This window comes from Microchirus variegatus (assembly GCF_963457635.1).
Source record: "Microchirus variegatus genome assembly, chromosome: 8".
Lineage (NCBI taxonomy): Eukaryota > Metazoa > Chordata > Actinopteri > Pleuronectiformes > Soleidae > Microchirus > Microchirus variegatus.
In genome coordinates, this window is record NC_139809.1 from 18,731,031 (window position 1) to 18,752,378 (window position 21,348).

The window sequence follows — 21,348 nt, forward strand, 5'->3', positions numbered from 1 at the left end:
GTCCATCTGATCATGACTTCCTGGTTTGGTGCTATCTTACAGCTCAACTTTCATTCCAAAAAGAAGAAGAATGAACAGACATGAAAGTCAAAGAGGAAGAAAATGAGACAGATAGTGGACAGTGAGTGGACGAATAGACATGTGTGCAGTGTGTTTACTACAGAAGCAAAAGTGAAGCTTCTGCTTCTACTTCTGGAGACTAAGTCAACACTGCACATGTCAAAATAGTCCATTCTTACTCTTGATGCATGTGTACGCACACCACAATCTGATCCATTTCATTTTGCGTCCGTGTAAATGATGGAATTGCAAATACCAACCGGAAAAAAATATTTTCTGAATGAAGACATTTTGCACATGTAAACATAGCTAGTGAGAGAGCATTTAATGTGGATCAGTCATGACTGGCTGATATAAGGTCCATGTCAGCTCTGATACCAATCCAGTAGATCAGATCGGAGGTTCCATAACAGAAGCCTGAGTGTATAAAAAGTATTAGAGTTCAAAATCAAGTCCTCTGGTTCAGTCCCTCCTGTAGTGGAACACACTATGTCCCAGCTCCACTAGAGCCCCGACCAGCAGCAGCCACAGAGGGACACACACCACACTGACCCATGTGTCAGTGAGCCTCTCCAGGTAGGAGCACAGAGTCAGACAGAAGGCCAGCTTCAGCAGCAGGGCCATCAGATACCACAGCCTCCTCTTCAGGCTATGCTCACCATCTCTTGGGTCAAAGTCTGGCTTGCAGCGTCCCGCCATCTTCACAATCAGCATGAGGATGAGGACTGTGTCAAAGGTCCACACAGGGAGGAAGATCAGGAACCAGCTCCAGTGGATCTTGGAGTCCAGCTTGAGGACCAGCATGATGAGGAAGATCAGGGCAAAGATCCATGAGAGGAGCACTCGCTGGGCCAGGGACATCTTCATCTACAGAGGACTGGCACAGAGCCAGTGTCATCCACAACCCAGAGAGACTGAAGACTGGGGTTACACACACACACACACACACACACACACACACACACACACACACACACACACACACACACACACACACACACACACACACACACACACACACACACACACACACACACACACACACACACACACACACACACACACACACACACACACACACACACACACACACACACACACACACACACACACACACACACAATTAGGGATGGCATGACATTATACAATATCAATGTGCATTGTGAAAAAAAGTGTCCACAAATAGTTGATTGTGGTGAATTCCCATATGCAGGATAATTCTGAAGGGGAACATCAGTAATATTTAGTATGAGCTGTTTGGCAACATTGGTCGTACTTCTACCAAACAGACCAGTTCAGTACATCATCAATTATTTATCCGTTTCCATTATTAAAAACGTTGAGAAGATCAAAATAACTGACCACACACTTTTGTTGGGGGGTTACCAATCACAGTGGGGGGAACTAAACACTCTGCAGTCCATTGATTGATTCATCATCACTGTGCAGTCTTCTCTCAGGTAAAGCTGGACTTCTTCTTATGACAAACAGCAACATGCCAATAAGAAGTTTACTTTGTTGAGTTCTTCTTTGTGGACTGTATAGACATGCATGACGTCATGTGATTTACATGGCTGACATCTGTCCACACACCATGGTGAGCCGAACTACAAGGTACCTCTTGGTTGAAGTCAGGGTATCCAGTACTCATGGGTTAATTTTTCACTTTAAAAAAATCACTACAAAATATGTTTCCTTAGTCAGATTTTAGTGGGCAATAAGTGTCCTGTTCCTTATAGACAGTGTGTCTAATGTAAGTATTGGGGAGCAGTTCCCCAACATAAGGGTGCCCAATAAGTGGAAAAGTACTGATCGATAACTTTGGTACCCTAAACCAAAACAAGTGTGTACTCAGTGTACTGAAGTGACCCGAACTGTAAACACCAAACACCAGGCTGCAGTAGCGTCAGTAACGAAGACATATAGCGTCGTTCTTTAGCATTATTTCATGATTTACTGTAAGTCGTGTTTTTTGGACAATTTGTTCAACTCTTTTTCTCTTAATAACTCATCCACATTTGCGCACATTTAATTAAAGATTGGTTACAGAAATAAACCAAATGAAGGTAGATTATTTATATTTATATTTAATATGGTGACGATTATTCTCCGGTGTTGTTTTTATAAACCATTCTGCTTCGTATACTTAGCAACAGAGCAGACCTGAGGCTACAGACTGTTAGCAAGCGTCAACTAACTTGTGAAAGCTAAAATAAAAACATGAATTAAAGAGTCTTACCGCGTTCACCAGGAGAGTCGACCGGTTTACACAAAGCAGTAGTTTGGAAGACAAACGCTCCGCCAAAAACAACAACGTTGAGACCTTAAAAACAAACGAACACGATGAAAACAGACGGGACTGTAGCCTTTAGCAGCTGTGCCTGGGAGACTTCCGCTCGTGATTTTCAAAATAAAATTAAAACACACGCTTGTATTTTATTTTGCAATGAAACGAGTCCAGTATATATGTGTGTACACGTATATATTATATATATATATACAAGCTACACACACACACACACACACATTATATATATATATACAAGCTACACACACACACACACACACACACACATCAATTTCCAACAGAAGAAAACTAATGTTAAATGTTACTAAAATGTGTTTTATTTTTTTTACTGGGCTAGTATAACAAATTAATACAAAGTACAACTCCGTACACATCGTAGATTGTCAAAAAAGTAAAGTACAAAACGCTTTGAGGTAAAACATCATTTGAAAAAGATTCAGTTAAAAAGCCCTTATCATTCCAATCTCCATTCAAGGTAAAAGCTCACTTTACACTAACTAGCCGAAAAACCAACAATGCACTTCTATTTACAAGGTAGTGGCGGTGCAAAATACAGTGTAAGACAACATTCAGTCAAAATATTCATGTCTTTGTCAACTGTAAACAATAAACATCGGCATATTTATCCTGCTGTACAAAAAACGAACACAGAAAAGCAAATGCTGTCACACTGATGTTTCCACCTAAGAAGAGAATTTTGCATTAGACGTCTGAGTGCCGACATTTGTATGAGACATGGTACAAAAGTGAGAGCAGAGGTCTTCTTTCCTGTTATTGCCAAAACATATAAGTTTCAGACTTGTTCCTATTTGAATGGCAGCTATGTCATCTACAGCATCTCCTGTTGTGTGAAAACCTTGTAACTTTGTTTTCCCCTTAGATTTGGTCTTAACTGAAGGATTTAAAAAAAGGGAAGTACCATGAAAAGACCAAAAACACAAGGCTCTCAGCTCCAAGTGCAACTATTTCTACAGAAAATATCTGGAAAACATGTCACAAACATACAGCAGTTCATTTTTTTTAAAGCTAAATTATTTAGTAACAGTTGCAGACACCTGTTTTTGCCATGAATGATGCATGTTTATGTACATGTGATTACATATCGCAGCAGAAGTGCAGACTGACTCTGAATTAAAACGTATATGTTCATGGAAGTGAGGGATACCTGATTATGTGTTTTTAACGTTAACAATTTTCTCTTTTAATAACACAGACATTTTCGTGACCCTCGTGTGGAGGACGCAGCGGTAGACAATGGACGGATGGACATTTTAAAGTTACAAGGTGTTCACTCACCAGTGACAGCACTTGAAATGTCTGAAATACAGTCAGAAAGGAAGATACTCTTAACTAAAATGTAGTTTCAAAGGTCCAGGGTGTAACGTTTAGTGCTAATTGGTAGAAAATGACTATACCACCCATATGTGTAAGTGTATAAATGCTTGTCTTGTTTCTACGGCAGCCTGAATGGACAAACTAGTCAGAGTGTGCCTCGCAAATTTTGAAGTGGAAGCTTATTATAAAACAAGAAGAACAAAATCCTTTCTGGGATGTGAAGGCCACTGTAGTTCCCTGATGTGTTTGGGAAAAGAAGTTTTGTCTCACCTTTAGATGTCACTAATTCTTACACGCTGGACCTTTAAGAGTGTCTTTATTATTGTGGTATGCACTGGGTGAACTCCGAAAGCTACACAATGCTCTGCCTGCTTTCACGACTGTACCCCATAGCCTCTGATGAGTGCGAGGGGAAATCAATAAATATGCCTTCTGAGTCGGAGTCTACAGACTCTAGCACTTGTCCAATTATAGTTTCAGGGCTGGATGATTCACTGGGCGGTGAAGAGGATGCACCCTTACTGAGATCGGTCATTGTTGTTGTGGCCTCAGTGCCATGGAGCGCTCCTGAGGAATGAAGAGGAAGGATGGACGGAGACAAAAGAGGCAAGGCCATGGCACTGGCTCCTGCTTGCACAATACCTGTGAATGAAGGGCATATGGATTATTATGGATTATTACACTTATTGTTTTGTTTTTAAATGTAACCTCCATTTAACCAGGTAAAGTCCCATTGAGCTCTTTTCCAGGGTCGATGTTGATCTCAAGAGCCAACACAACAGATACAGACATGTTTTTCTGAGTCATACCATTGAACTGAGAGCCCACACACAGCCTGTTGGCAGACGAGCTCGTCAGTTCAGATCCTGGCGCCAGGTCAGTGTAAGCCAGTCCTTGTTCCTCCAAGCACGATATAATCTCACAGGCTGAGTGCCGGCGAATCCCCCCACTACCAACGGAGCTGGCATCTGGGTCATACTCAGCCACCGGGGTCAGGAGAAGGGGGATATTGTAGCTCTTCGATCGTACCACAGGGTTTTTAGACGGTTGATCTGCAGACTTGGACCAGCCCCATTGTAAACGCTTCTCTGGAAGACCAAAGAGGGGGAAACAAAGGGAGGGTGTTGGTAGAGGAGCCGATACACATTACTTTCAACGTAGACATGCATCAGACTAGTTCAGATGAGTTCTGCATTGCATAGGGATGAAAATATGCCGACTTCTCGGAATGCACTGAGCGCTTTCAGTAAACTTTCCATGGGAATAAACAGGAAATCTTGGCTAAAACAATCAGATTTGATGCAAACACAGTTGGATTTCAATGCTAATCCTCAGTCACAGGCACATAAGACACTAATAACACACTACTTACTGCAGGGCTACTGAGACCTCACCCCCTACATTCACTGTGCATTTGTCCATCATATGCACAGAGGATTTCATCAATCAGCTGAAGCGACAATATTGTTTGGATTATATTGGAGGTAGATATTTGATCTATAGTGTTAAAAATGGCGCTCCTTTCTTATGACAAAACAAAATGTTTATATGTGCATATGACGCAGTTTCTTTGACTTTTCTAGTTATTTCTCATGGGATGTTTCCAATCTGGAATATTTCCAAAAGTTCCCAAGTTTCTAATTTTCTGGGAATTTCCCACGCCTGATTAACCCTAATCAGGTTAAACAAGTTGGTCAAAAGGTCTTTGTGAACTAAGCTCTGAACCTCCATCCTCCACACAACGCTCCTGCATCAGGCGATGAAGGAGAGGATGCATGGAGCGGCAAGTCACCTACAGTTTCTCCTGTTGTGTGTGAGACCTTGTAACTTTGTTTTTTTCACGTGTGTTTTTTGGTGCAATACGAAATGTTTTTCCATCATCGCATCGCTGCTTATGCATGGGTCAATGTGTGCAACGTCTCACCCAGAACACAGCAGTGTGCCTCTTCACCATCTCCAGAGTAAAGCCCGTGAGTGCCCAGGTACGGTGAGACCACCTTCTGAACCAGAGACTCCAGCCTGAGATAGTCCTCATTCACACCACGTGACTCGTGGACCCCCTGAAATCAAACCCAGAGCCAGTCATCAAAGGCTACATCTCTATTTTCTGTGGCTGTAGATTATGGCTCAGTGAAGAAATGATAATACATGTGTGCTAACCCAGTAGACCCAGACTCAGATTGTGAAAATCTTTATCCTGGCAAATGTGCCTCTTCAGAGACCGAACCCACAGCTTGTACTAAACTATGACGTTTTTAACCTTGAAGTGGGCAGGTACTGTATGGACTCCAGGCACTTCTTCATTTTACTATTTGGAGGACGTTTATTTGCGTACCTGCACTGTTTCAGCTTATTTCTAAACAGTATCATTTCCAAGGCTGCACTACGTGACATGACGTCCACCTGTTCTTGCGAGAGTCTAGTGTTTGTGTCCCGGAGGACACAACGGGACACTCTGTGTGGACATAAACAAGTCGGCAAAATGTAGAACAGAAGGCCAATTTCCAGTTATTTGATTATGGAATAATAAATCTGCTATCTTGAAAATGTTCATAATTTAGTGTTGAATGATTTAGTAATACAGTCCCAGTCGCTTCATGTTGATAAGTTTTCTTATTAAAGCGGACATAGACCGGAAGTTCCAATTAACACTGCTTTTTAGTGTGTATCTGCATCATTACCTCGTTTATGAAGCCCTGAAGGTTCTAAACTAACAGTTCAGCCACTGCTGAGAACGCTGTGTTTCATTGTAATCTCAGGCTCAGCGAGATCTCTGAAAAAACCCGGTCCGGTTACGTAAACAGCATTTCTCCTGAACAGCAGATCCTCCTGCTCCGGGCACTAGTCCGGGCACTTTCGGTTGCGTACATTGAACCACAGAAGAAGAATAACGTCCGATGTGGAGGTGTTTCACGAGCGACAGTGTCTTCTGACTCTGGGTCTGACTCCGGGTCAAAGTCATAAAAGGGACTGCGGCGGGGAGTCGTGATGAAGCTATTTTTACACTGTTAAAACAATGTTTTGATAATGAGTAGCAGTGCATCCACCGCTCCAGAGGGGGGAGCTGCGCTTCTGAGAGCGGGTGTGCTGAATATGTCACTTCCGGGTATTGGCCAATCACAAGACAGTTGGGAAGCCGGGGTGAGAGTTGAGTGTGAAATATCGCGGCTGGGGAACAGCGTCAGAAAAGAGGATTTCTATTGGCTCATTTACAGCAACAGCAGCTTTAAAACTAGACATATAACAAACATACCTGTAGAATAAGCAGCATCTGTGTGACAGAGGGGGGAACACGAGCCCGGGGTCGAGACAGGGCGTCCTCTAACTTTACACTTAAGACGATGGTGTTCCTGAAGTGAAGCAGAGCCAGCTGTCGCACAGACGGCTCCTTCCCCTGCACACGGTGAAGACACACAGCACAGGGACGTTTGGCCGACAAACATGAAACTCAAGCAGGCAAAGACTCTTCACATGTCTGTGTACCTGAACAGGATGGAAGATGGCCTGCAGCATGGAGAGAACATCACAGAAGAAGAAGTCCCATGTCTCTGCCAGAGAGTCCAGTAACTTCTGACCTGCATCACATACAGTGAATGAGTGTGTGAGTGAATACGACTCCAGCCACTGCAGTGTGTGTCACTGTTGAAGTGTGTTTTACAGCAGCTGTACCTTCGTAGAACCTTATTTTGTCCCGCAGGATAACCATGCCTTTTGTCAACAACTGGTTCTATGAAAAGAAGACAGCCATTATGCAGACGTGAGCTCCTGTCACTGGAGAACGTGGAAGCGCCTCATGTATCAGCCAGTTTCATGTATCTGAAGTGAGTTTTCATGTCATGCGAGAGCCGCGTTACCTGAAGGTATTCAGTGAAGAATGACCCCAGCTCAGTCTTCAACAGATGTCTGAGAAAACACACACAGTTTAGTAAAAACACCAACACTTCCTGCACTTCAGATACACAGAGTGTACGACTGTGTGTGTGTTAGAGCTCCCTGTGGCTTCTCTGTGCATGGAAATGAGTTTACTGAGCTATAATAGAGGCTGGAGTGATAGAAGGGGACGGATCTGGTTTGGTAAGATAATGAGATATCTAGCTGAACCACATATGACTCCCTGAGGCCCCGCACACACAGCCTCATTCAGAAGAAAGGATTCAGTGTGTGTGTGTGTGTGTAGAGGAAAGGCAGTAGTCAAAGTGATTATGAAAGAAAATGACATCAGCAGGTGTTTGTGTGAGTAAACTCACCGGACGCCTTCATTGAGGACGAAGAGTTCATTGTCTGCCAAACCTTTCTTCTGGAAGACTGCGATGACGGCGTTGTGGATGCTGCAACAAATCGTTCACGTCTGGTTATTCAAATGCGAATTTAAAGGCTTTTTTCTCCTCGTCGTCTTCATCGTGCGATGTACCTGTTCCAGGTGGCGTTGGCGCCCGCCCTCTTCTGCTTCTCGCCTCTGTCCTCAGGAGAACCTTTGTCACTCTTGCCCAGCTCGCTGAGGCTGGGGGAGCTCATCAACTTCAGCCGGTGCAGAGTCCTCATGAGGAGGAGATAAAGAGGGAGGAATAAGTGTGTGCACCGAGGACCGACCACAGGAGAGGAAAGAAGGTCACTTTGAGTTTGACACACAGACAGAAAAAGAACAATGACAGCGACAAAGAAGGAGAGAAGGAGGACAGGGGTGGTGTGAAGTGAGAGAGGACCAGCACATTTAAAGCAGCATGGGCGGAGCCTAAACCAGAGGTGGACCACATGGTCGCCACACTGACGGAGGTCTCAGAAGAGAGGAGCACCATCGGAGGTAAAGTCTTCATCCCTCTCTGCCGCTGTGTCAGGACAATTCATTCAGACGCTAACAAACAAACATTTCTGCACAAAGTGCAGGGTAAGCAGGAGGTGAGGAGGGGAGGAGGTGGAGGAGGAGAGGAGGTGGAGGAACATGTCAGGCTTATTAACAACAACACAAACACAGAGAGGAAGCAGTGACACAATGCAGGACAGTGAGGAAAGCTTTCCTGCTTTACAGTCGTCTACACAGCTGCTGCTGTGAGAATAGGAAGTGGTCAAATACATGAGATTAGGATTGGGATTAGACTTTTTTATTATTATTATTATTATTAATTTATTTATTTATTTAATGTAAAGGAGGTGTGAGCAAATATTTTAGAATGTCTGGGCCCAACTTTGTTATTTAAGATATTCCTTAAAGGTTTCATTTGATATTGGGATTTATGTTAAATTAATTTAAAGAATGATAGTGACCACGTGTCTGATTTATAAATATGAGGATTCACTTATCTTATTTTATTTTAGTATATACAGGGGTTTTTCTAAACTGGGGCAGGGGCATTTTCTATTATTTATATTTTTGTCTGTTATTCAGAAGGTTTTCCCCCTGTTGTACTACACGTATATATATGTTGAACGTTATGTGATCTGCAGATCACATCAAAAAACATACTCTTTTACCTTAAAGGAAACAATCATTTCCCCTTAAGGACCCTTTCACCTCATATTTTCACACTTCACTCGTACTTTTTATTTCTACAAACCCTGATAGAGTTGAACAAGCACCAGAGACCTAAAGTGAATAATTACTCTTTCACACCCTGTTTGTTCAAATCACTAAATTACAAATACATTAACCACTGCACACAAATGAAATGTGAAATGTGTTTTGTTGTTACAGTCGGTCAGTATTAGTCAGCATTTGTAATTAGGAAGTGTTCTTGTGGTGATACCATGTTTTTTCTATAGTAATCATTAATAACAATGGAAAATGTGAGTGAAACATAAGTAAATCATCATTTAAATTAAGGAAATGTAAATGAAGGGTTATTGTGTCGTGATTTGTTAGTTCAGTTCTGTTTTTGTGCTATTGTTGTTGATATTGTGAGGCCAAAATGAACCTTGAGCTTCAGCCTTTTATTTTTTCAGTCACTGATTTTGACAAATGTGTGTGTGCAACTATTTTATTTCAAAATAACAAAAATGCATTCATGAATACACTTTCTAATATGATAACGATCCATTTTAATTCACAAACATGTATGTGACAGGTAATTATCATGACCAGGCTATTACCTGGATATTACTTTGTATATGGCAACATGTTACTCCTTATTATAAGATGGTGATGATGCTATTACCATGCTATTACCATGCTATTACTATGTTTTCACTGTACTGCAGATGTAAAGTGTTACCCTACATTATGTTATTACAGTGTATAACACACTTACGTTCAAGTGTGAACATAAAATCGTGAGATGTAAAGTTCTGAGTGTGAAAATAAACCAAATAAACATTCTTAAGTCAGTTCCTCAAGAATTAATTGAGAATTCAATTTGGCATTTCACTTCAGATCCTGATACAATACATGTTGTGATACACACTTATTTTATCCTAAGGAATGCTGTTGAGGTGATCTCCTTACGTACTGAAATTTGCTGTGATGTGATACAGAGGACCAAAGACTAGCATCACAGCATTTGCGGCCGTACTGATTCAAACACATCTGTGATCTGTGTACCTGACACAGCCTTCGTGGAAATGGTGAAAATGAGGAAACTAGCTTTACAGATGACATCGTCCACACCCAAAAGCACAAAGAACAAGGTCTGATGAGACGTTCACCTCGACGTCTCATTCTCAGCATGAGTAACCCGTGAGAAGATGTTACTGCTGTTACAGGTTTATCCCAAACTAACTGCATCTTACCTCCTGATTGGATGCTCACTGCTGCCGTCCATGTCCGGGCTCGGGGGAGCGGCAGAAAAGGTGCTGAAGTTGAGGGACAGGGGTCGGGGCGAGGACCGGGAGCCATGCCTCCTCCGGAGTCCATCAAGCATCTGAGCAAATGTCAGACATCATGTTTTTACTGATCTCACATTTCATGAATAACTCCAAAACAAACATTTAAAAAAATTAAAAAATCATCAGTTATTGTAATAATACATCATATATGGCTGATGCAGCCAATGACCTACATTTGAGAATGCATTTTTATTCTAGCATTTGATCAAATAAAACTGTCTTATAATAACAAACCATACCCAAGTTGAATAAAGACTTACTGAAAAACACATTTTGTGTGTGCACTGCAGCAGACTTACATGTTTTAAATGAAACCCATGTGCATAAACCAATGATCGAACACATGAAAAAGGAAATCAGAAAGTTATACTCAAATATTCCTGAATAATGAGCTGATGACAAATGACAAATATGTCTCATATAGATGTTTGCACTGACACTGTGGGAAGGTGAGCGGCCACTCTCTGAGTGATTTCTCTAGTTTCTCACTAATTCATGAGGAATCACCATCAACATCACCGTCACTATCACCATCACCATCCAGCTGCTCCTTGTTTCATCCAAGACAACGAATGAAACAGGCAAACAAACTGAGGGGGGACCAGTGGCAAATCGAGGCGCAATCCTGTGTTTTTTTGTGTTTCCTAATTCTGTTACTGACTGTTATTTCAACACAACGCAGTGTTTTGCAATCAGAGCTCAGCCCACGCTCAAAATGTACTACAATCACAGAAACACACACACACACACACACACACACACACACACACACACATACACACACACAGAGACATTACATTAGGTTGAAAAAGGAGGGGACGTGCATGTGTGTGCATGTAGGCCACTGTGGATCAGTCCTGTGAAAGCCACGTAGCCACACACACACACACACACACACACACACACACACACACACACACACACACACACATTACAGTATTATTACAGTATGTTTGGGTGTCTCCCCATAGAAACACACTGTACCGTCGTGTACACGGTGAAGCGCCACCCACTGGTCAGAGGAGGGAACAACAGTCTGGGCTGTCACTCCAGACAAAGACACAACACAAGGCTCCCTGCGTTCAAGTGATAAAGGGGCAACCCGTGTGTTTTGTGGAGGGACTGAGCTGCAGCAGTTTGAGCAGGGTCACACCTCACACACACACACACACACACACGGTGTACACACACACACACACACACACACACACACACACGGTGTACACACACACATACACGGCAGTGTGAGGTATTTGTGCTGTTGTTCGCCCCTCCTCCTCCACAGTCATATCGATACCACATGTCATTCACATTGGTGTGTGTGTGTGTGTGTGTGTGTGTGTGTGTGTGTGTGTGTGTGTGTGTGTGTGTGTGTCAGGGCCCACTCACTGTACAGCCCTGTCGTGTTTACTCGACATCACATCTATACTGCGTGACAAACCCACGCTTACCGTGCAGAGGAGACAGTAGTGCTGCTGCGTACGTGGAGCTTTTTTTTTTTCTTTCTTTCTTTTTTTTTTTACCTGTGTTGATTAAAGGATGTCCGCGTGCCACTGTAAACACCAGCGTGGACGTGTTGTAAACACACACACAAACACACACACTAACGTGGATTAAACCTGTGTATGTCGCCGTGTGTCATGCGCCTCTGGCCGCCCACTGGAGCCCGCACTCACCGTTGCTGTCCTGTTGTTGCTAGCGGGATGAAAGGCTCATGTAGAACGGATAGAAAGTGTTCAGTGTCCGGGCTCATCCACGGGACTCTTCCCCGCCGGTCTGCGCTCACACACGGGCATCAGGGACCATCAAGGTGCGGGCGGAGGAAGGGTCAGAGTCCGCCCTGCGGTGCGGTGGTGAAGAGAGAGAGAGAGAGAGAGAGAGAGAGACACTCATTCATGAGGCCAGCACCGCCGCGCGCGCTCTCTCTCTCTCATGCTCGCCCCCGCTTTGTTTTGACGAGATGCAACGCGAATCTGAGCGCGTGTACGCGGCCTTAAAGCGTCACGTGGACGCGCACCGTGGTTGGAACCCATTATTGGAGAGAGTCCAAATTTAAGTGCGGGCCGCGCCTCCTAGTGGACCATGTAGGTACTGACATAGAAAACAACTTCAAAAACATAAACCAATACACAACATAATAACTATGTAATTATTTACAATGTGTGTGAATCTATATTAATAGTAATACTTTGTTTAGATGAGATTTTCCAGATGTATGTTAAATAAATCATATATATGTAAATAGTTGATGTTGATGTGACTTAAAGGTCCAGTGTGTAACATTTGAAAGTTTAGTTTTTTGGCAGAAATTGATCATACCAAGAATAAGTTTGTCTACATGTAGAATATCTTTAAAATAAAGATTGATTGGTTTCCATAAGAAGCCTTTTATTTGTACTTTAAACAAGGGCCTTGCCTATCTTGTGCCAATGCACATGGTATTATATGTGGAAACAGAAGCTTATAATAAAGAAGACTGAGACTCTTTTCAGTATTCAAAGATCACCGTCATACCCTGACATGCTGAGTGGGAGGAGTGTGCGTTTGTTTGCAGTCTGCAGTCATTCTGACACACTGGCACCGTAAGGTTTTGGTTGGGACGCAGAAGATTTTCAGAATAAAAAGTGGCCGTTGTAGCTGTATGGTTAGAAAAAGAAAGAGTCAAAGTACAGATCATGGCTGAATACTTTTACTGAACATGCAGAGCAGAGTTACAGAGTTCCATGCACACCGTACCATTGAACCCCAACACACAAACATATTCCACAACAAATGAGTCAGCAGTGAACTCTGCACTTTGAACTTTACACATTGAAGAGCAAGCAGGTGTGCAGACACTGGAGCAGAATCCTGCAGTTATTTATGTGTATGTTCATGTTGCTTTGGCCAATATAACTACATATCTATGGTATGGATGGGACAATATTTTTATTATTATTATTATTATTATTATTATTATTACCATCATTAGCAGTAGTAAAACTGATATCAGTTTAATCTCTGCTGCTGCCTATATTAATGACATTGTAGTTCTATAAACAACTGTCTGCTTCTGGTCTCTTCTGTCTCCTCACACCCCTCCACCTCTCCTCTGTCCCCCATTTTTCCTTTCGTCCCAACCGGTCGAGGCAGATGCTGCACATCTTTGAGTCTGGTTCTGTCAGAGATTTCTTCTTCTGTTAAATTGGGAGTTTTTCCTCTCCACTGATGACCAAGGGATATATACAGTCAGGTCCATACTTATTGAGACATCCACACAATTCTCTTCTTTTTGGCTCTATACACCACTACAATGGATTTGAAATGAAACAACCAAGATGTGCTCTAACGGCACACTTTCAGCTTTAATTTGAGGGTATTTACATCCACATCAGGTGAACGGTGTCCATTGCTAATGAACGTGTTATTAGTGTACATTTCTGAAAGCGTATGGATACACCCATGTACCCAGTTGTTATCTTTACAATTCTAAAAAGAAAGACACGACAGCATATTCTTACACTTATTGCAATAATATTGTGAATTGTACTTGTTTTGGTCACCACAGTTGTGACTGTGACCTTCTGTCCCATTCTTTTAGCCTACAGTAAGCTGAATGAGAGGCAGTAAATGTATAGCAGTGACCCCAATCTATGTCTTTGCCATCTGCCAGTGAAGACACGAACAGACAGTTTGTAGATAATCCTCCATGTCCATGCCTTGTAATAGAAATAAATATGCCGTGTGACCAAATTTGTGATAAAAACAAACAAACTTGCAGATAATGTCATTTGGACCATCACAGTAGTAATAGTATTGACTGTAGTCATTTGTGTTTCTTTTCACATAATGTTCAAACACACAACACATCTGTTGATCTGTAACGCTCTTATCAGTTGAAATCACATCATATGATGGGCAATAAGATGAAGTTCAATTCACTCCACGTTCACATTCTTTTTTATTTTCAGATAAAATTATATTGCACAGTGTAAAAAAAAAAGGAAAATGTGTGAAAATACAGAGAGCGTGAGTCAAAAGAAACGGCTTAACAACATGTGAGTGAGGCTGCAGAGGGATTGTTGACAAAGTCAAAGATAAAGAAGTGGATCAGATGGATGATATGGCGACATAGACCTTCATGAATACAATTAAAACCATATATCTACTGTATGGTCCAAGTGTGTCAAACTCAAGGCCCTGGGGCCAGATGTGGCCCGCCACCTCATTTTATGTGGCCCGTGAGTGATTCATTGGTCTTAAAAATCTGTGTTAAAATAGGTCTATGCTGCTTGAAGGCGTGCATTGACCATAAACTACATTTCCCATAATGCATGGCGATTGCGTTACCCGCAAAGTGATGGCATCCTGCCACTAGATGGCAGTGTATCATTGTATATGCATCATGCTACTAGTAAAATTGAGATTGAGACTGTGATCACAGCAGAATGTGTTCAACAATGAGGCAGTGAAAGCTCGCTTTATTGTGGCTGAAGAAATCACGTGTGCTTCAAAGTCTTTTTTTGAGGGTGTGTTTTTGAAGCAGTGTATGCTGAAGGTGTGTGAGCAGTTCTGACCCGACCAGATACAGACTCTTAAAACTGTTAGGTTGTCAAGAAACACCATCGCGGTCCAGGTTACATCTATAATGCATCATATTTGTAATTTGAATAAGTAATAACTACAGAAAGTTATTTAGCAATATGTTACAGAGCAGTTACCTTTATTTTACAGGTTACATTTATTCTGTATGACAGTTACATCTGGCCTTTTAAGGGTAACCATTATGCTGATGTGAGTTTGACACCCAGTCTGACAGACAAAGTCTGTTTTTTCTGAGCGGCCCTGAAGGTAGCACCGAGTAAACCCCTCCTTCTCCGGTAGTCGAAGCGGGAAGTTTCAAAAGTGTAGAAAAACAGACAGGGTTTGGTTTATTCCGTACACAACACAACACAGGGATGATAAGTGGTGAGTTTGTGTTCATTCACACACTCACACGCACGTTAGAGTCGTGTCTTATGTGGCGTTAACGAGCTAACATTGGTTGGTTGATTTGTTTGACTTGCTGGTGTTAGCTTCAGGTCATTTTAGCTTTCTATGACCAGGGTCACGTGTCTGGGTTATTACAGTTTTTCTCCATTGGTTTGACTCATTTCTTGAAACAGAAATTACATTCTCAAAACTACATGGACAAATCTCTAAACCACTTTGCAGTTGTCCACAACAGAATTGCATTTCTCATTCATTTATCAAATTGCAATAGTCTTAGACATCTTTGCAAATGATTAAGTACAGGTAGCACACAGTTAGCCTTCATTTAGCACAGTTTCCAAGTGAATAGATCTTGTTGATCTAAACAGATTGTTGAAGTCTCAGTCTAATGGTTGTTCTCTGCAAAACATGTTAGCATCATTTCATTGTGTAAGTCATCACTTGCACAATTGTCTGTTCAATTGTCAAAATTAGAATATAATACCATGAATACCATATATGAATCTCTTGGAACATTTGATAAATATATCATAATTGACTCACATTCTTTGATCTGATCTGTCATCTAAGATGTGTGAAACTCCTCCTTTGTTTGCAAAGTTCTATTTTCATCTGACCTTGACCTCAATTACACAGAAGCTCCTCATTTTCTTGGACCACCTTCATTCTGATTTGGACAAAAAAACTAGTACAGTAACCATTGAAGGACTGAGAGGTGGACATGAGGGGTATTTCAATGGTCCTCTGCCACAGCGACAAACATCTAAACATTTTGACTTGCAGTGCTCACACAACGCCAAAGGGACAATGCATTTTGGGGGCACTAACTATTTATATGAGAAAGAAATGTGGTTTTGACACGTGAGTGAACTGTTTTGGGAGAGATATGAGGTTTTGCAGGTGAACCATGGTGTTGTGCTGAACCATCCAGGTTATTTTGTCAAAAGCACCAAGATTGTCCGGTCTGGTTCGAGAAATGAGCCAAACCAATTGAGAAGGATCTCTTGCATTTTGGTGACACTGACTATTTATATGGGAGAAGAATTTAGTTTTGAAGCATGACTGAACAGTTTTGGGAAAGATATGAGCTTTTGCAAGTAATCTATGGTGTTGTGCTGAACTGTAAGACTGTTGTGTCAATCGATCATAGAGTTTTGAGAATGTCATTTCTGTTTCAAGAAATGAGCCAAACCAATGGAGAAAAACTGTAAAGTGGGTCAGAGCTGCTGACTGTCGTTGTTGTTTATCAGTTATTACAGCATATTAACATATTCTCCTTGTCGTTGTTTTTTTTTTAGAGACCATGTCCAGCAACGCAGAGGAGAGCAGCTCCTCCTCTGCGCCCAGGTTTGGACAGGTGAGTTATTAGAGACAGCTCAAACACTGCTGTGTGTGTGATAGGGATGCACAATATTGGACCAATATTGATGTGCGGATATATCGCATAAGTGCATGGACTGATCACTGATAACGATACAATACATACATCACTGCATTTAGTCTCATCTATAGTGAAATTATCGTAATGTTTTGCATATTCACGTCGCAGCAGCAGATGTAGATATAATATGTCTTAAATAAGAGACTGTGCAACATAAATAAGCATTAAAAAAGCTAGCATAAAAGTCAAGGAGGTATCAGCATATTTACTAGAGCTGCAACTATCGATTATTTCGTAATCGATTAATCGTTTGGTTCATAAAATGTCATAAAATGTTAAAAAACGTTGATCAGTGTTTGTCAGAGCTGGAAATGATGATGTTCCTCGGATGTCTTGTTTTGTTCACTAACCAAAATCATTCAGTTTTAATGTTATGTGGAGCAAAGAAACGAGGAAAATATTCACATTTAAGAAGCTAAAACAATCAGAAATCTTGTTTAAATAATGAAAAAAGCTTCAAAACGATTATCGATGATCAAAATAGTTGGCGATTCATTTAGTAATCGATTAATCGTTTCAGCTCTAGCGGATATATATCGCATAAGTGCATGGGCTGATCACTGATAACGATACAATACATACATCACTGTATTTAGTCTCATCTCTAGTGAAATTATCATAATGTTTTGCATATTCACGTCGCAGCAGCAGATGTAGATATAAGAAGAGACTGTGCAACATAAATAAGCATTAAAAAAGCTATATAAGGCGCTAGCATAAAAGTCCAGGAGGTATCGGCATATTTACTGTAGCATACTGACGATAATATCTTGCATCCCTTACCTTTTGTCCTTAGTCTAGGTAACAAATAATGGAAATGTAAAAAAAACAGAGATGCACTATATTATTGTCACGATATTGGTAATGGCCGATATCTGCAAAAACGCCAAAAAACACTAAAATGGTAGGCTGAATAAGCTGCTACCTCCTTGACTTTTAAGCTTGTTAAGTTTATTTATTTTGCAATATAAAGAAAATGTATGTCCATGTCTGCAACATGAGTATGAAACATATGTTAATTTAAATACAGAGGAGACTAAAATGACCTCTGCATTTGGTATTTCTATCAGTATCAGTGGCGCTGGTCGGTTGGTTGGATCAGCCCAAGCACTCTTATTGGATATCTGCAATAAGTCCAATATCATGCATTGCTCATTAAAAAAAATCAAATACAAACATGATGTGTGTAAGTGTGAAACATCCCCCTGTCTTTAGTGTGTGTGTTTTTGTAAAGTGTACTGTGTTGACAGTGCGCCTACACAGCTGAGGAGTACCAGGCGGTGCATAGCGCACTGCGCCAGAGGCTGGGACCAGAGTACATCAGTAGCAGGTTGGCTGGAGGAGGACAGAAGGCAAGTCTTTCTTCTCGTCTCTGCCGGTGTTTCTCTGCAGCTGGCAAACAAATTAGCACAATTTAAGAGGAATGTGAAGTTCTATAAATTCTCACTATGTTCAAGTCACAAGCAAACAGGCAGGAATAAAAACCTGAACTTTTTACCAGGTGTGCTATGTTGAAGGGCATCGCGTCATCAGCCTGGCTAATGAGATGTTTGGATACAACGGGTGGTCTCACTCCATCTCTCAGCAGAACGTTGGTACGACTCACAGCTGCTTTTACCAGAGGACACAGTTTTAATGACATAAGCCACCAGAGTAACAGGTGCTGTGTTTGTGTTTCACAGACTTTGTTGACCTCATCAACGGGAAGTTTTATGTCGGAGTCAGTGCCTTTATCAAAGTGATGCTCAAGGTTTGATGATGGTCTTCTTTTCCCCTTTTTCCCTCTCTCTGATTCTCATGACGTTCGTGTGTGTGTTTGTGTGTGTGCTTTCCCCCAGGATGGTTCATATCATGAGGATGTAGGCTATGGAGTAAGTGAGGGACTGAAGTCTAAAGCTCTGTCACTGGAAAAAGCGAGAAAAGAAGCTGTGACTGACGGCATGAAGAGAGCACTAAAGTACTGCAATTTGCTTCTCATACGCATTTTATGAAGGATGAAATAATTGAGAGCAGTTTATCTCAAATGTATTTGTGTTGTCTTGTTAAGGTGCTTCGGTAACGCCCTTGGAAACTGCATTCTGGATAAGCAATACCTCTTAGCCATAAACAAGATCCCAAAACAGGTCAGATACTGCACATACATCTGCAGCTTTAAGCTTTTCTTTGACATTTCCTATTCAGAAAGTCTAATGGAAGATGAATCTCGTCACCTCTGTTCCACACAAAGCCTCCTCCTCCTCTTGACCCAGCCAAGACCAAGCGCACAGAGGGGGAACCCTCAGTGGAGAAAGCCCGCTTGTCCAGTCTGGTCAAAGAGGAAAAACTTGCATCTTGCAGTGTGGCCAGGATACCACTGGAGCCCCGAGTCATGCTGCAGAACCTCAGACGTTCTGAGGTTCATACTCCTAAAAGTGACCCTGCTCCTGACAGGTAGAGTGACAACATCAGCTCCAGATAGACATAGCTGGTCTCTGATGTCACAGGACCAGAGTGTAGGATCAACTGACAGATATTTAATAGAACATTCATCATGCTGTCCTTATCATTGGTTTGAAAATCACCTGAAATCAAGAATACATATGTTTTAGTGGGGCTCAGTGAGCTCTCTATATCTACATTGGAGGTAGTGATGGGATCAGCAGTTCATTTGAGTGTACTGAATCACTTGAATCAGTTCATTAGAATGATTCGTTCAAAAGATTTGTTCACCGAATTGTTCAGTGCTAAGCAGGAGCCCAGTGTCCTGCTACGTGACTCACCTCCTCCCTGAGTGCAGTACGTTCGCGCCGCGGGTCATAGAGTAAGTGACAGCGTGAACAAGATTCATGTCCTCAGCCACAGTTCTCCAGCTCTCTGTCAGTTCGTTCGCGAATCATGACTGAGTCGGTGTACTGACGCGAACGAATCACAGCAGCCCGGCAGACACAGTTCTTCTTACTAGTCATTCCCTCCCCGCTCGCGCAAGTTGGCTGGCGTTGTTTGCCGAAGATTCACGAGTGAGTGACGGTGTCGCCGAACGACTTCACGAGTGATTCACAGAACGCGGCAGTTCCACTCCCGGCTGCCATGCTCGCTGCTGAGCTCAATTGAACTAAGAAACGATGTTTCTACAGTAGCCTGGAATGGACAAACCAAACACTGCCTCTTATTGTCGTCACACAAAAAGCCACTAAATCCTGCACATTGACTCTTTATTGCTGTACAACAGCTCCTCATCTCCATGGTAACTGTGCATCACCTTTGATCTCCATCCTTCCTTGCTTCCTTCTCCTCTGCCTCCTCCCAGACCTGACATGGACTTGGTGGACGTTGTCGACTCAGACCCCAAACAGCTGAGGAAGCTCAGGCAGCAGCAGCTGCAGCAGAAGTTCAGGAAAGAAATGGAGGCCAAGAAGCTGCAGCAGAAACCGGATCAAATCACGTCTGAGGAGGCAGAGGTTGTTTCTCGACCAGGATCCAGTAGAGGTAAGGAACAGGGATGCCACAATTCTCTGTATAATATTCATCTGTTTGGTGTGGCGTCCACGGGTCAATATGTGCTTGTGAATTGTGGGGGGGAAAAAAATCTCTCTCTGTTCCCCAGATCATGAAGGTGGACCTGCAATGAGTGACGGCACTGCCACTGGACCCAAGAACAGGGACCAGTATTTAGCAGGTGCTGTAAGCCACCAACAGAGGGCGTCAGTACGGTGAGGAAACCTGGCTTCCTCTGGCTTTTACCAGTTGTGTTCACTGAGTTGTGTGTGGTTGGTCTTCTTCCACAGATGATCCTGAGATGTGGAATTTCACTCTGGATGGCATTGAGGACCTGGACGCCCCCACAGATCCATCACCGTCCAGGGCTGAGCTGAGGCCCAGCACTCCTGGGAATCACCAGATGCAGACACGCAGCAAGACTCCCCAAAGACCCCCAGGCAGACCTCCAGACAAGGGTCCAGCACACAGCAGAGGACAGGACAGGACTCAGTACCTGGCTCAGTACCCGCACCAGCACCAGCACCAGCCAACACCAGGTGAACGTTCATTTACAGTCACTTATTTGTTCCTGAGCTGTTAATTGACTCAGTGAGGGAAGGTTTGGACAACTCTAAGGTAAATGGTGTATTTGAAAGACATCCCAGGGAAGTAGATGCATTAGATTTAAAGGAGATCCAGTGCTTTCTCTGTTTTTGTGGGTATTTAATCTCTACTTTCTGACTTTACAGACACAGACAATTCATTCAGTCCATACAGACAAGGACAGTACCTGAAGAAACGCCGACTGGACACCTGAAGGCTTCTACAATTCAACCATGTTTTTATTTTTGTGTTCATATGGATTTTAGTGTATACATTTAACTTGTTTTTCAATGATCTGCTGCGTGTGGATTTGTAAATAAATGAAATAGCCACATTAGTCAGTTGGCTGGAGTGTTCA

The 21,348-nt window shown here is 42.3% G+C and overlaps 3 protein-coding genes across 3 annotated transcripts; 1 reads left to right on the plus strand and 2 right to left on the minus strand.

The window, feature by feature from the left end:
• Nucleotides 1-522: 522 nt before the first annotated feature.
• On the minus strand, nucleotides 523-2,389 carry tmem60 (transmembrane protein 60; the record flags this gene model as incomplete). Its single annotated transcript, XM_083893949.1, has 2 exons — nucleotides 2,300-2,389; nucleotides 523-981 (listed from the first exon to the last, which is right to left on the minus strand). The coding sequence occupies exon 2, from the start codon at nucleotides 925-927 to the stop codon at nucleotides 523-525; it is 405 nt and encodes a 134-aa protein (XP_083750075.1). The 5' UTR covers nucleotides 928-981; nucleotides 2,300-2,389.
• Nucleotides 2,390-2,705: 316 nt separating this feature from the next.
• Nucleotides 2,706-12,330, minus strand: prr5a (proline rich 5a (renal)). The gene is made up of 11 exons (XM_083894197.1): nucleotides 12,196-12,330; nucleotides 10,424-10,554; nucleotides 8,115-8,240; nucleotides 7,951-8,031; nucleotides 7,558-7,606; nucleotides 7,373-7,430; nucleotides 7,187-7,278; nucleotides 6,957-7,097; nucleotides 5,628-5,763; nucleotides 4,513-4,791; nucleotides 2,706-4,345 (listed from the first exon to the last, which is right to left on the minus strand). Exons 2-11 carry the CDS (start codon nucleotides 10,552-10,554, stop codon nucleotides 4,056-4,058), a joined length of 1,383 nt encoding a protein of 460 aa, XP_083750323.1. The 5' UTR covers nucleotides 12,196-12,330; the 3' UTR covers nucleotides 2,706-4,055.
• Nucleotides 12,331-18,184: 5,854 nt separating this feature from the next.
• rad52 (RAD52 homolog, DNA repair protein) lies at nucleotides 18,185-21,204 on the plus strand (the record flags this gene model as incomplete). The annotated part of the gene is made up of 10 exons (XM_083894255.1): nucleotides 18,185-18,283; nucleotides 18,433-18,526; nucleotides 18,614-18,681; nucleotides 18,770-18,888; nucleotides 18,979-19,054; nucleotides 19,159-19,361; nucleotides 20,218-20,396; nucleotides 20,515-20,586; nucleotides 20,696-20,944; nucleotides 21,137-21,204. The coding sequence occupies exons 2-10, from the start codon at nucleotides 18,478-18,480 to the stop codon at nucleotides 21,202-21,204; spliced, it is 1,083 nt and encodes a 360-aa protein (XP_083750381.1). The 5' UTR covers nucleotides 18,185-18,283; nucleotides 18,433-18,477.
• Nucleotides 21,205-21,348: the final 144 nt, after the last annotated feature.

Bases quoted from the DNA above. Each gene is read 5' to 3' on its own strand.
- prr5a (XM_083894197.1), bottom strand. From the start codon at position 10,554: ATGCTTGATGGACTCCGGAGGAGGCATGGCTCCCGGTCCTCGCCCCGA. The intron at 7,431-7,557 runs GTAACGCGGCTC...TTCTTTTCATAG, and splicing joins TCTTCACTGAATACCTTCAG to AACCAGTTGTTGACAAAAGG. The intron at 5,764-6,956 runs GTATGTTTGTTA...GTTTGATTTCAG, and splicing joins AGATGCTGCTTATTCTACAG to GGGGTCCACGAGTCACGTGG.